This window comes from Thermobia domestica, chromosome 13 (assembly GCF_964235325.1).
Source record: "Thermobia domestica chromosome 13, izTheDome1.hap1.1, whole genome shotgun sequence".
In the NCBI taxonomy this organism is placed as follows: domain Eukaryota; kingdom Metazoa; phylum Arthropoda; class Insecta; order Zygentoma; family Lepismatidae; genus Thermobia; species Thermobia domestica.
This window is the reverse complement of record NC_137466.1, coordinates 71,505,737-71,518,744: the sequence shown is the minus strand read 5'-3', so window position 1 is coordinate 71,518,744 and position 13,008 is coordinate 71,505,737. Positions and strand designations below refer to the sequence as shown.

Sequence of the window (13,008 nt, the reverse complement as noted above, 5' to 3'; positions counted from 1 at the left end):
CTCATTAAGAAATCATTAAGAAGTCTTACTTTATTATGATCAAACAACTTTTCTGACTCATCATCATGGACTCTTTAACTGATAGTATTTCACAAACACGGAGATAACTTCCTTGATACAATCTGCTGATAATGGCTAATTTTGTATTTCACAGGATTCTTTTGTAACAACTTTGTGAACATCTCATCCTTGAAATGAAGCATCCTGAAGTTCTTTAAAACCTTTTAGCAATTCTCTACGAGCAATTCAGCTGTTCATCACTGTGACAGAAAATTTCTGGACTAGAGGTCTAATTTATTAACTTTTTTTGACTTCCTTGACTGGTAGATACACTGATATCAATTATGTTTATATTTATGAATCCTAGCTTTGTAAAGATAGAAATAAAATCGAATTTAGTTTTCATTTGGAGAAATTTTTACTGGCGAAAGGTGTTATTATTTAGCAGCTGCTAACTTATTTACATATATTAAGACTTGTGATAATACTTAATGTTTTACAGGATTATTGAGACTAATACTTTTATTGTAACGATTACTCATTCACTTAAAGAAAGGAATAAATAAAAGAAGAAAAGTGATCTCGGGTATTTGAAAATTCATAATTAGGTGACTGACTGAATAGTACCCTAACTATCGATCTCTGCACGGCTACTTTAGCTTCATAAGACTACTACTTCACCCATGAAAATTACTTATTAATCCTTATAACGTAGCATGAAAATGTATCTTTTTATACGTAAATATCACTTACGTCTCATGACCGACAGTAAAAAAGTTCCATTGAAAGTGTATATTGCATGTATAGGCCTTGTACTTGCCGTATGGATTATATGTTCCAAGTATAATCCAAGTAACGTACAGCAGGATAATTTTATGCATAATATACACAAAGAGATAAATGTAGAATTACTTAAGTATCATATTTACACAAACTACGGAACAATAATAAAACAACACAAAAAAAATTCTAACCTGAGACTGGCAAGAACACAAATTCCGATTTACTCGGCAAGCGGGGTATTTGTATAAGATCGGAGTTAGGATAAGATTTTCTTTACGTTGTACTACCATAGGCAACATGATTTATTTTTGTCTTGAGTTTAATTTATTATATTTTGAGCATAAAAATCAAAGTTATCTGTTTACCTCTTAAAGTATTTAAACGTAAACAATATGATAAGTATATCAAAGAAAGTTAAATTTAATCTTTATATTTCCATAGTATATATTGCAAGAACACTTTAATTTATAGTTCTTCTTCTTATTTTTAATCTTAAGTTTTCAATTATAACAATCTTTAATTACCAAACTTACGTATTTGTATCATTAAAAAAGTTATCAATACTTACCTTTGCATATCTAACAATATTCTAATAAAAAGTGTAAACGATACCAACAAATTGTACTAAAAAAGAAGCAACTTCGAAGTTTTTTTTTTACAAAACAGTACTTTGTGGTGTGATTTTCGGCATAAAATTTGTAAATTAATCACCTTATTTCTGTTTAACACAAGATCAAGTTGATAAATGCTTTTGCAGTAGAGTATATAATTTTAAGATAGTAAATTAATTAAAATTTGATAGAAAAAGTTTGAAGTTTATGTTTACGGTTCAAGGCCTTAGCTTGCCACATGTTTAAGGCATAGTGCTCCTTCAAACCCATACTCTGCGGTAAGATATAAAGTGGGTTCAAGTTAAAAGCGGTACGTAAGGTATATTTGAGGCTTGTTTTTGTTGTTGTTCCGTTATGCCCATTGTTACGGAAAAAGTTTATTGTAGCGGAAGAGAGGGAGGGAGGGAGTGGAGACGCATTTTTACTTCTAGGTGTTCTGCTGTACTGCTAAGCTGTGTTTGTTCTTCGTTGAGTTGAGTGAGAAATTGTCCTCTACAATGCCATTTAGTGTTCAGAAATGTGCCTTCATCGTTGAAAACATTTCAGAACAAATTCATTTTAAAAAATGGATCATTTCAAAGGGACTGTGGCCTTCCAGATCTTTCAAGTCCGGACTATTTCTTGTGGGGGGCTTCGAGACAAAAGGTATATAGGGAATCCACGCACCTTAGAAGAGCTAAGGCACAACATCACTGTGGAAATTAAGAGTATAACTGTAGAAGTCCTCCATAATGTTGCAAGGAATATGGAAAACGTCTTAATATGTGTATTCAAAAACAAGGTCATTATTTGCAACATTTGCTTTAAGAATCTTACTTGTATATTTTGTATATTGTATATTTGTGCTCCATACCGTTTCTAAATTGAACGCACTGTAGAAGAAGGAAACTTCTTACGGTATTATCATTATACCTGTATTTGTTTGGTGTTGAAAATATTTTACAAAAATACTTCTCACAAGGAAACAAACCGACAATTACCATACTGTAAAGATACAGTAAAGCGTCTCTAGAATCCACTCAATCAAAATAATTTCGAGGAATCTTCCATTCATTCAGACTTGTCAGCACTACAGTGGCAAAGCTATAGGCATCTATAACCTACGGCTTATGTCTTTTACGAAGATATACGTACGTTCGTTACAAATAATTATTCCTCTTATAGGTAGTACACCAAGCAACAATACTAGCATGCAAGGAAGGGTATATTCCAAGCACATGCCGGAAGAGGTTTCGTGTACTTGCCATCTACGACGAGACACAGGGAAGCATTGAAGCGGACAATTACCTCTCCACCGTGACTATTACAACACTACAGCGTGGCTCTACGGCCTGCCCACTACTCTACCTGGAACACTGTTATTGGAAGGTACAGAGCCTAGGAACTGACCAAGGCCGAAGCGAGAGCTTTTCCTCTTCAAGATCGGCGCAGAAGATTGCCTGTTATACACCTTCTCCTTTTCTGAAATAAGAAGGAAATCACGAGTGAAAGAAAGTACTAATATGGCTGTTGTCATATTTGTACGGTCGGACTTAGTTTTTCTTAAAGAAACGAATTTGAAAACTGCAACACAGTATAAATATTACACCACCTAAAGTTTTTAAAATAAAGAAACTTACACTCAAATTAGTTTAATGGAGAGCGGTTAAATTCTTATTTATTACAGCATTCGAGTAGTCGAATAATTGAGTTTAATGTCTTTATTTTCTTATAGGCAAAATAGGTGTTGGTAAATGTGAACGAATAGTGAAATAAATATAGTAAAAGTAACATAAAAAATAAATTAATAATTATTTCATTCCACTACCCCAAAACCAGTAAAAGCTAGAATTATCAGACGGTTTATTAAGTAGGTATATCGGTTATCACATTGGCTCTCAAAGTTGTTATTTCTGTCCTTCTAGGTTAATATATTACATACCTCTTAAAACAAGAAATTTCCCAATCGCCTCACGATTCTGCATCAAAACTGAAATGTTGTGCTCCTACCGGGAAATTACGTACCAATGGAAGGGAAATTAATCATTAGGATACATAAAACCAAAAATAATCAGGAATATCTTGGGAAAATTTTTACACAGTTTATTTATTTAGAATTTAACGTTTTTTTTGTTTGTTTTTTTTTTTTAGCACCGATTGTACAGGATTGTACACTGAGTCATAAATTTAGAATTAATTTCTTATATCAAATGAAATGAAAATGTTCTAATAAACATAGGTCGAGAAACGCCTCCTTACGAACGAGTAACAAACTACTAAAAATGTGAAACATCGAGTTTTAAAATACCCTAGCTTGAAAATTGTGAAAACTTATCGCATGCGGTTCCAGGAATTTTACATGAACTACAGTATGCGCTCTATCTAAATACATTTCACAATCCTCTGATACCTACGCAACGAGTACTCAATTAGTGCTTAAAAATGTACCCCAACTTACTTTATACAATTCATTGTGATGGTATCGGGGGATTGCGAAACATGGATATTTAGATAGAGCGTATACTAGTTCTTGTGTAATTCCTTGAACTGCTTGCAGGAGATTTCCACAATTTGCAAGCCAGGGCACCTCAAAACGTGATGCTTTACATTTTAGGCAGTTATAAGTCTGAAGAAAAGCTTCTTCCTACTATGTTTATTAGAACATACATACATACATATATATATTTGGATAATTGACTTGAACATCCAATAATTTTTGAATCAGTGAAAAAAACTCCATGGCGTAATTTTCTGTTGAAAATTTGACCTTTCATGTTTACATATATTTCGGTAATATCAACCTCTGTAATCTATAAATTTATATACAGGGTGTTTAATAAGTAATGGTCATAAATTAAAACGTAGATAGTACACGCCAAAACTAACAAAAAAGTCTTAGTAAACATGTGTCCGCAAACGCTTCGTAACGGAGATAGGGGCTGTCGAAAGTGAGGGAAAATGAAGTTTAGAGACGAATATCTCAAAAAGTATGAATCGGACAGAGGGCGGTCCAATGAATGACTATCGAAGTCAGACCTGCGCTATGCAGAAATGCATGGTTAATAGCTCTGCAGTGCGCGCGCAAGGGATTCCCCAAAGAAACAGAGGGATTCCTGGAAAATTGCCCAAGGAAAAGGGGGCTCGACATGAAAATCGAGGGCGAGTCTATCCACCAGTAATTCATAAGGCGTGGTACCAGATCGAAAGCTCGAAAAGATACAAAATGGCGTACAATGTTTACGTGCAGTGTGTGTTTGCATAACCAGCAGGAAATGAGAGAGGCAATGGAAGAAAGGTTGTGGTGCATGTTGTGAACTACTTCAGAGCACATTCCTAAGACGAATGCACATGTACAGAGTAGTCCTTTACTGTACCAATACCAAGATAAAACAAACGATGCGCGAAAATAAATGGAATGGCCGAAAGGAACACTGGTAGAACATGCAAGTCGACTGGAAATACTGAATCGGGGTTGCAGCAGACGTTAAGCTCACCTTGGATACATGATGTTGCGGGTTCAGATCCGCTGAAGTGCCCACTTAATGCAGTGATTTTGATCCCAGAGTTTCCAAATCGTAGGTCCTGTCCTTCGAAACTCCTAAGCTTGTTTAAAGCAGCAATAACTCAATCAATCGAGCGCCTGTAGGTTGCTCATTATTTGGTTCACCCATTGTACGTATACGTAAAGGAAAAAAAAAACTGTGCACGCAGTTCTTGTCAATCAGTTGGTAAGCCAGGAAATGTGGAATGGAAGAACACAACATTGTTTCGATTACAGACGTGAATTGGAAACACGCTTTCCTTTCCACGTTTGTTTATTATGTTGCCTAAAGGGTTCTGCTACAAGTGTGCATGCTTTCGTAGTAGTCGCTTGGGAGAATGATTCAGAGTGTAGAGGTTCGTTGTCTTCACTTGTCTTTCTCGCCTACAGTGAATGTAATAGTTCTGTGTGTTGAAGAGGTGTCAAATGCGCGTTCCTTTACAGTGTTGTGGATGTACTTACTTCACCGTATTGCGGGGAACAGTGCAAACGTTTCAGTAGTGTTGCAAAGCCACGGGGATACTATTGTGCAGTGTTAATAAGTGCTATTAGTGTGTTGCTAAATTATTGTTTACCTTGCCATTGACACAATGTACAGTAATATTGAGTATGCTGACATGCACTTTATGTACAGCAAAGCAAACGGGAATCCTTGTACATATGCATTAGTTGTCGGAATTCGTCCTGGAGCCATTTACAACGTATGTCACCACACTTCGATTGCCTCTCTCATTTCCTGGTGGTTATGCAAACACACACTGCACGTAAACATTGTACGCCATTTTGTATCTTTTCGAGCTTTCGATCTGGTACCACGCCTTATGAATTACTGGTGGATAGACTCGCCCTCGATTTTCATGTCGAGCCCCCTTTTCCTTGGGCAATTTTCCAGGAATCCCTCTGTTTCTTTGGGGAATCCCTTGCGCGCGCACTGCAGAGCTATTAACCATGCATTTCTGCATAGCGCAGGTCTGACTTCGATAGTCATTCATTGGACCGCCCTCTGTCCGATTCATTCTTTTTGAGATATTCGTCTCTAAACTTCATTTTCCCTCACTTTCGACAGCCCCTATCTCCGTTACGAAGCGTTTGCGGACACATGTTTACTAAGACTTTTTTGTTAGTTTTGGCGTGTACTATCTACGTTTTAATTTATGACCATTACTTATTAAACACCCTATATAAAGAGAGAGAGAGAGAGAGATGAATAGATTTACAGGGTGTTTCAAAGCAACATCGACAACGTTTGGGAGGTGATTCCTGACACCAAGAGAAGACAAAAAGTATAGACCAACCTGGGTGCACAAATGCTTCCTTTCGGAGTTATAGGCTGCCGAAAACATGAAAAATTGAACTTTAAAGGTTCATAGCTCCAAAACTATGGGAGCTAAAGTAGTCGGGTCAAGACTTCACTTAGGAATTAGTATGTGCGCTACCCAAATATACAATTTTCAGAATCCTGCGGTATTTCTGCAATAATTTTTATAGAGGTAGTTGGTGAATACTTCAAATTATATGCCCATAGTCAAACTACCTTTACAAAAATTGTTGCGTGAATACATTAGGATTCTGAAACATGTATTTTTGGGTAGCGCACATACTAGTTCCTAAGTGAAGTCTTGACCCGACTGCGGTAAGTCCCATAGTTTTGGAGCTATGGACCTTTAAAGTTCAAGTTTTCATGTTTTCGGCAGCCTATAACTCCGAAAGGAAGCATTTGTGCACCCAGGTTGGTCTCTACGTTTTGTCTTATCTTGTAACAGGAATAACCTCCCAAACGTTGTCGGTGTTGTTTCGGAACTTTTGGAATACCCTGTATATATATATATATATATATATATATATATATATATATATATATATATATATATATATATATATATATATATATATATATATATATATATATGCATTGAAGACATCTACACACATTAATTTCTGAGAACAATAAGCATGTCATACTTAGATAAAAGGAGGTACACGTATTAAAGAGGAATGTTTTGAACAAGAGAGAAAAAATCGAAAAAAAAAAAAAAAAAACTCAGAAATTTAAGAGTTTGTCTGTTCTAATCACACCAGTCTAATATACTTCGGCATGGTATAAATTGGATGTGGGAGAAAAAGTACTTTTCAAGAAAAGAAAAACGTTTGACAGAAAATATACAATGATCTGGTAAGCCTTTACCGATATTCTTCCTCGTCAGATTGTAAGAAAAAGAAAAAAAGCGTCACAAATTTCATTGCTGCATGAAATGAAGAAAATTCGGAATACTGGTGTGTTGTTAATTGATGTTCTACTGTTAAACTGTTTTTCCTTGATCATATTGAGTTTTAATCAGTTTATCGAAAATGTTGTACTCATGGAACAAGCCGTTTTATTGTCGGGAGGTATATTCGCACTAACATATTTGTAAATGTGAACTTTAGGATTTAGAATTTAGATTTCTGGGCTTTCGGTATCTATGGCAACGTTAGCCCATCACATATGAGAGATAACGTCCCTTGGTGAGCACACTATCCGGGGAAAGGGAAGGAAGAAAGGATTGGGGAAGGAAGGAAGCGGGCTGGGACCTATAAGTACCACCCTGGCATTTGCCTGGTGTGAATGAGGAAATCCCAGGAAAACTTTTTACACTTTTTCGACGGAGTGCCCCCACCGAGAATCGAATCCCAATGTGAACTTTGCGAATCGTAACCTTAAGTTGACGTTAGAGTTAACACAAGAATATTTTGTTTTGTTTGTAAGTCTAGAAAAACATCATATTAATTGAATTTGGATTAATCGAAGTTAGATAGGCCTTCAAGTTCAACGCCTGAATGTAAGGAGTCCTTTCAAAATAAATATTTTTAACCTCCATGAAAGTCTGTTCTAATTTGTCCGGTAAAGGGTGGGAAACCAATCGTCCACAAATGCGTTAGCTAAAATGTATTATTAGATCACTATTATTTCACCGATAAAATTTAGTTTGAATTACGAGGATATGTAAGTAGTCGAAACTGTAGAATTACGTCAGTAAGTAAGAGTCTCTACATTCACAGAAGATTGGTGTCTGGTGTATTGCATTCAGGAAAACTTTGTAGGGTCCACACTTTTTCATAAAACTCTCCTAAGATATATATATTTTTTTTTCAATAAGAATAAAAAATACATTTCAGAAGGATGGTACTACATACAGCAGATGAAATAACGTTTTCTTTGATGTGATATATTATAAATAAAAGTATATAATCCCCATGTTCTCAAGACTTGCCAATCGGATTTTTTGAATGGATAATTGAAAGAAAGAGCTTACAACAATAAGACTTCTTTTCTCTGCGAAGAAATACAGCACAAACGATTGTCAGTAATTCTCCTCTTAAGATCAAGGAGGCATTTCGTAACCTAAAAATCATTTCAGAATTTATTATGAATTCAGGATTGTTAAATTAAGTAAATCTTTTGTCATGCGATATGTTTTTTCCATAAACGTAATTTTGTACACATCTTATTTATATCCATACCAAGGTACAGCCAAAAGGTATTTCATCTACATAATGTGATTAGAACAGACAATTCTTTAAAATTTTAAGTTTTTTTGTATCTTTTTCTTCTAATTATTCTTCTTAATCATACTTTCCCCTTTAATTTTGTACATTGTGTGCTCTTTAAGTATAAAATATTTATTACTGGCACACATTATTACATATAGAGGTCTTCTACATATATTTATGGTACTCCTAAATCAATACAAAGGATGTTATCGGGTTTGATGTAAACGAAGATGGTCAAGTTTTCAAAAATAATATTATGCGTTGGAGATTTCATCGCTTTTATGCTGTCTAATTTATGTTCATAAATTAAACTATCATTATAGGAGATATGTAGGTACATGAAATAACACAAAGGTGTTAGCGCAGTTTTATTATTCACATTGGTTCAAAAGTTATTGGATGCTAAAGTCAGGGTATATATATATTTGGTGGCAATTGAAATTGCAACGTGAAGAAAAAGACGAAATACCGAGGCCAAATTTGATACAAAGGTGAAATGATTATACTTACCGCTCTGGGAGCCTAGCTGAACGTACAAATTATGGACATCAGTATCACATGACATTAATAGTTGCTACGACTTAGCAAGAGACAAAGAGACGTTCGATGCTCTTCTGGGGCATCGCAAGCCATGTGGCTTGGAGAATTGGCAAAAGTCCACTTACTTTAGCGGCTGCACAGGTGAGAGGGAATCATCGACTAGATGTGTTGAATAGATAAGAAATTATACCAAGGATGGGGCAAACGAAGCACTAGAACATGTTGAACATTGCGTGTCACAAGCGGTCTGTTGAAAATGGACACGTTTAGGAACAGTAGAAATGGGATCACAAAAGGCTCAGCGATGTAAATATCGTCAATACATACTAGATATACGTGGCAATGGAATCCATACTAGATATACAACAGAGCCAAATGCCAGACCGGATCCAGAATTCACAGTCTGTTACAACGGTATCATCAGAACATTGATGGACCATCGTGGTAGTGCAGACAGAAGATTCATTGGATAAGAGGATGGCATGGCATTTTTCTCGCAATGCACGACGTTCTCAGTACCATTCAGGGATAGATTAATAATGAATACTATTGTTTTTCTTCAAATCAAGTAAGTATTCGATAGTAGTGTTGGTTTATCGTTACATTTTAATCAATAATCTGACATAAAAGAAAGATTATTACTCAATGTACTTTCCTGTCCCCGACAAACTAACTAAATGGTCTGCCAGCTACTACTGAACTCATCCCTTGACTATTTCACTAATGTTGTTCTTTCCTTCCGTATCCTGTACAGTGAACGAATTAGGACGGTATGAGCTAGCATGGCATACCGGCAGTCAGTTAAGATGACAAAATCATATCAGCTGTAAATGTTTAAGTTCTGCATACGGGCAAACAGGTAGTAATTTATTTTCAATACGATTACTGGGACAATATTCTCAATATATGAATACATGCAAGAGCTAATTTCACATTTCTCACAGACACATTTTATCTCTCTACGGAGCCCTTGAAACCACAAGACTTACCCGGGAACGAACAGAATTGTAGGTTAGAATAGGATTAGTTTGTTAACTGGAATGGAAAGAAGTCATCAGAACTTTCGAACGAACCTAAAAAGAAAATCCCAATCGAGCCGGAACACATCGTTTAACACTGACTAGCATCGTTCAAAACTTGATGATCGCTGAATTTTGGGAAAAACCTAACGTTGAAAACCATCCTGAATATACCGCGCTACATCAGCACACAAAATCATGCATTTGTTCCTAGTAGTTTCGGAAAGGAACGGAGTCAAATTTTGTCACTGGCGTATTACGTATGAAGAATCCACTGGCAAATTTAGGCCTGTTGTTTGGCAAAACATGTTGAAACCACCGAATATAGCTTCCACGCCTCAAAATTGGGTATAATGAACAAAACAGGTCTAATCAAATCTATTCAAGAGATCTTTGCAGTGCATGAGAATCTGTTGCTACTTGATCAGTAGGGTCTGTTCAGAGAAGACCAGTATAGGGGAGACGCTGGACCTGATAAAACAGTCATTGTTGAGAATATGCCGGCTATCACAACTAGACTAAAGCAACAGTGGGATTTCTTTGGATTTGGACCGTGGAAGTCTGGAAGACATGAAGTCTTTTATCTTCATTCTAAATTTGCTAATTAATAATTTCTCGATAGCGGTTTAATAAATTCACAGTTTGTTACCGTCATTCAAATATGAAATTATTTTCTTTACTTTTCTTAATTTTCTTTACTTGTTTGCCGTGATTACGGTATCTTATAGAAAGTTCTAATTTGTTAGTTTCTAGGTGCTGATTTCGAGTAAATGCATATTACATGTTAATAATAATAATAATAATAATAATAATAATAATAATAATAATAATAATAATAAAACAGTAAAATTACATGTAGAACTATTACCTGCTTTCTGAAAGCGTTATTTCTTCGTTTCTCACGAAATTTCTGGTAAACTTTGTCAGCGTGAAACGAAGTGTTCTCGCTTGATTGGGGATTTATTTTGGGTTTGATCGAATGCTCATTGCGAGTTCTTTCGATTGCCATTAAATGAACCCCATTCTGACTTACTATTCTGTTCGATCCCGGGTTATTGAAAAACCATTGATGTTGGCATTCCTGTTTATAACCTCTATCATAGAGTAATGAACTATTTTCCTCTTTTGGCAACCAGTGCAAATCAAGAATATATCCTCTTTCATTTAATTTGTGTTTCACCCTCAGTGTTTGTGACTGTTTGCTATTATCTGGAAATTAAGCGATAGTTTTGATCGTACACTATTGTGAAGACATCGTGTTGGACAACAAATGACGTGATTTGTAAATCATCAGCACCATCAATAATACTAATACTACTAATAATAATAAGCTTTAGATGTGTGATATATATTGGACTGACTTTATCCAAAAACAACGAACATTATTAATTTGATGAGATGTACATTGGGTTATTTTAAATCTGATCGATACTAACTTACATTTTTTAAATTTTCATTTTAATCAATATGACTCACAGTTCAGTCACATTCGCAGACAGAAAAAGAATTTCTTCGTTATGCTATTATTTTCTTCCCTTGTGTTTCTTAATGAATAAACTTATAGATTGTTCTTCTTCATCCGCATTTCTAAGATCACCTTTTACGACGTCGATTTACACGAACACTATTTCATCAGCCTGTCATAAATTCAACGAACCAGGAATTCAATGAGTTATGCTATTTAACAAAACCACAGAACATGTCGTCTGACAAGTACTCCGAGAACGATTACGATGTAGAAAAGTACACTCCGTGATGCACAATTTTTGGCGCATAAACTTTATCCAAGTCAAAAGGGCAGTGCATTCTAAGTTATATGCTCTTTTACAAACGGCAACAACGATTTTGTTATTTGAAAGTATTCGCATTCAAAGCTATTTCACACAGTTTAATCTCATTGTGTTGCCTCCGCACTGAGTTTTGTTCAAAGCCGTCTGGCCTTCCATAACTCAGACTCCATATTCCGCCCGATGGATATCAATACGCTAGAGGATCATCGATGAAAGATCGTCAATAAAGTCTGGCAAGTACTGTGTAGATATTATCCATTTCCTTACGACACTCGTTTCTCTCTCACCCCTATTCGCCCTTCAAACATAATAATCGGTAAAAAAAATCAAGCCAGTATGTTTGTTACTTCAGTATATTCTAAACCTTCTGCTGGTACCAAGTATATTCATTTTAAATCATCACATTCATGGCTTCAGAAACTGAATATTTGGGAAAACTTCTTTAGGAGAGCCCTTTTACTTTCTGATCTACCTGGTGACCTCAACCAAGAAATTCAATACTTAATTAAAATTGAACAACAAAATGATTTTCAAAAGTCTTTATTACTGAAGTGATACAAATAGGTACAATGGGAGATCGTCGGCACCAAACATCGGTCAACAACACATGCCAAGGCTGACAAATAGATTGGTATCCCTCTGGTCTCACGTATTTCGGCAAAAAATTAAGAAAACATTGCATAAATAACATCAAGGTCTCAGAAGTTCCTCCTAAATCCATAGAAAAATACATTACAAATTTTAAATTATTTTTTACTGATCCCTAACAAAGTAGCGGCACCTATCGAGTTAAATGTCAATGTGACCAAATATATATAGGTCAAGCAAAAAGGAATATTGGACCAGAATCGCTGAGCACATTCGCATGTCCAAATCTCGTAGCTTACAATAGTTATTTGGATTGGCATCGCATCTCAAAGACAATAACCACAACATTGCTAATTCATGTTTGATCGAAAAAGCAAAAACAGCAACTGAACGGAAAATTAAAGAGGCTTATTACATTCATAAAGAGAAACCGACACTCAAAAAGATGATAAAGATGACAAATGCAACTTGGAGCAGTGTTTTTACTCATTTCCGCCAACTGGATGGAAGGTAATGAAAAAAGAAAAACAGTTAACCACAGTGAACAGTGACAAGTAAATTACCATTTACATGTCTATTTCTAGTGACAAGAAGATTTTTGTTTCGAGTATTTTTTAAAAATTCCT

The 13,008-nt window shown here is 35.4% G+C and overlaps 1 protein-coding gene across 12 annotated transcripts in view; it reads right to left on the bottom strand.

The window, feature by feature from the left end:
* The window catches only part of unc79 (UNC-79 domain-containing protein), a 272,091-nt gene that overhangs the window by 120,130 nt on the left and 138,953 nt on the right, over positions 1–13,008 (bottom strand). For 11 of the 12 annotated variants that reach the window (XR_014127995.1, XM_081735890.1, XM_081735895.1 and 8 more), the window contains exon 25: positions 2,742–2,855. Coding sequence is in view for 11 of the 12 variants with exons in the window: in XM_081735890.1 (XP_081592016.1) it covers positions 2,742–2,855 (114 nt within the window). In the remaining variant the exon portion in view is untranslated. The remainder of the gene's footprint in view (positions 1–2,741; positions 2,856–13,008) is intronic. The other variant, XM_081735893.1, reaches the window with a different exon arrangement.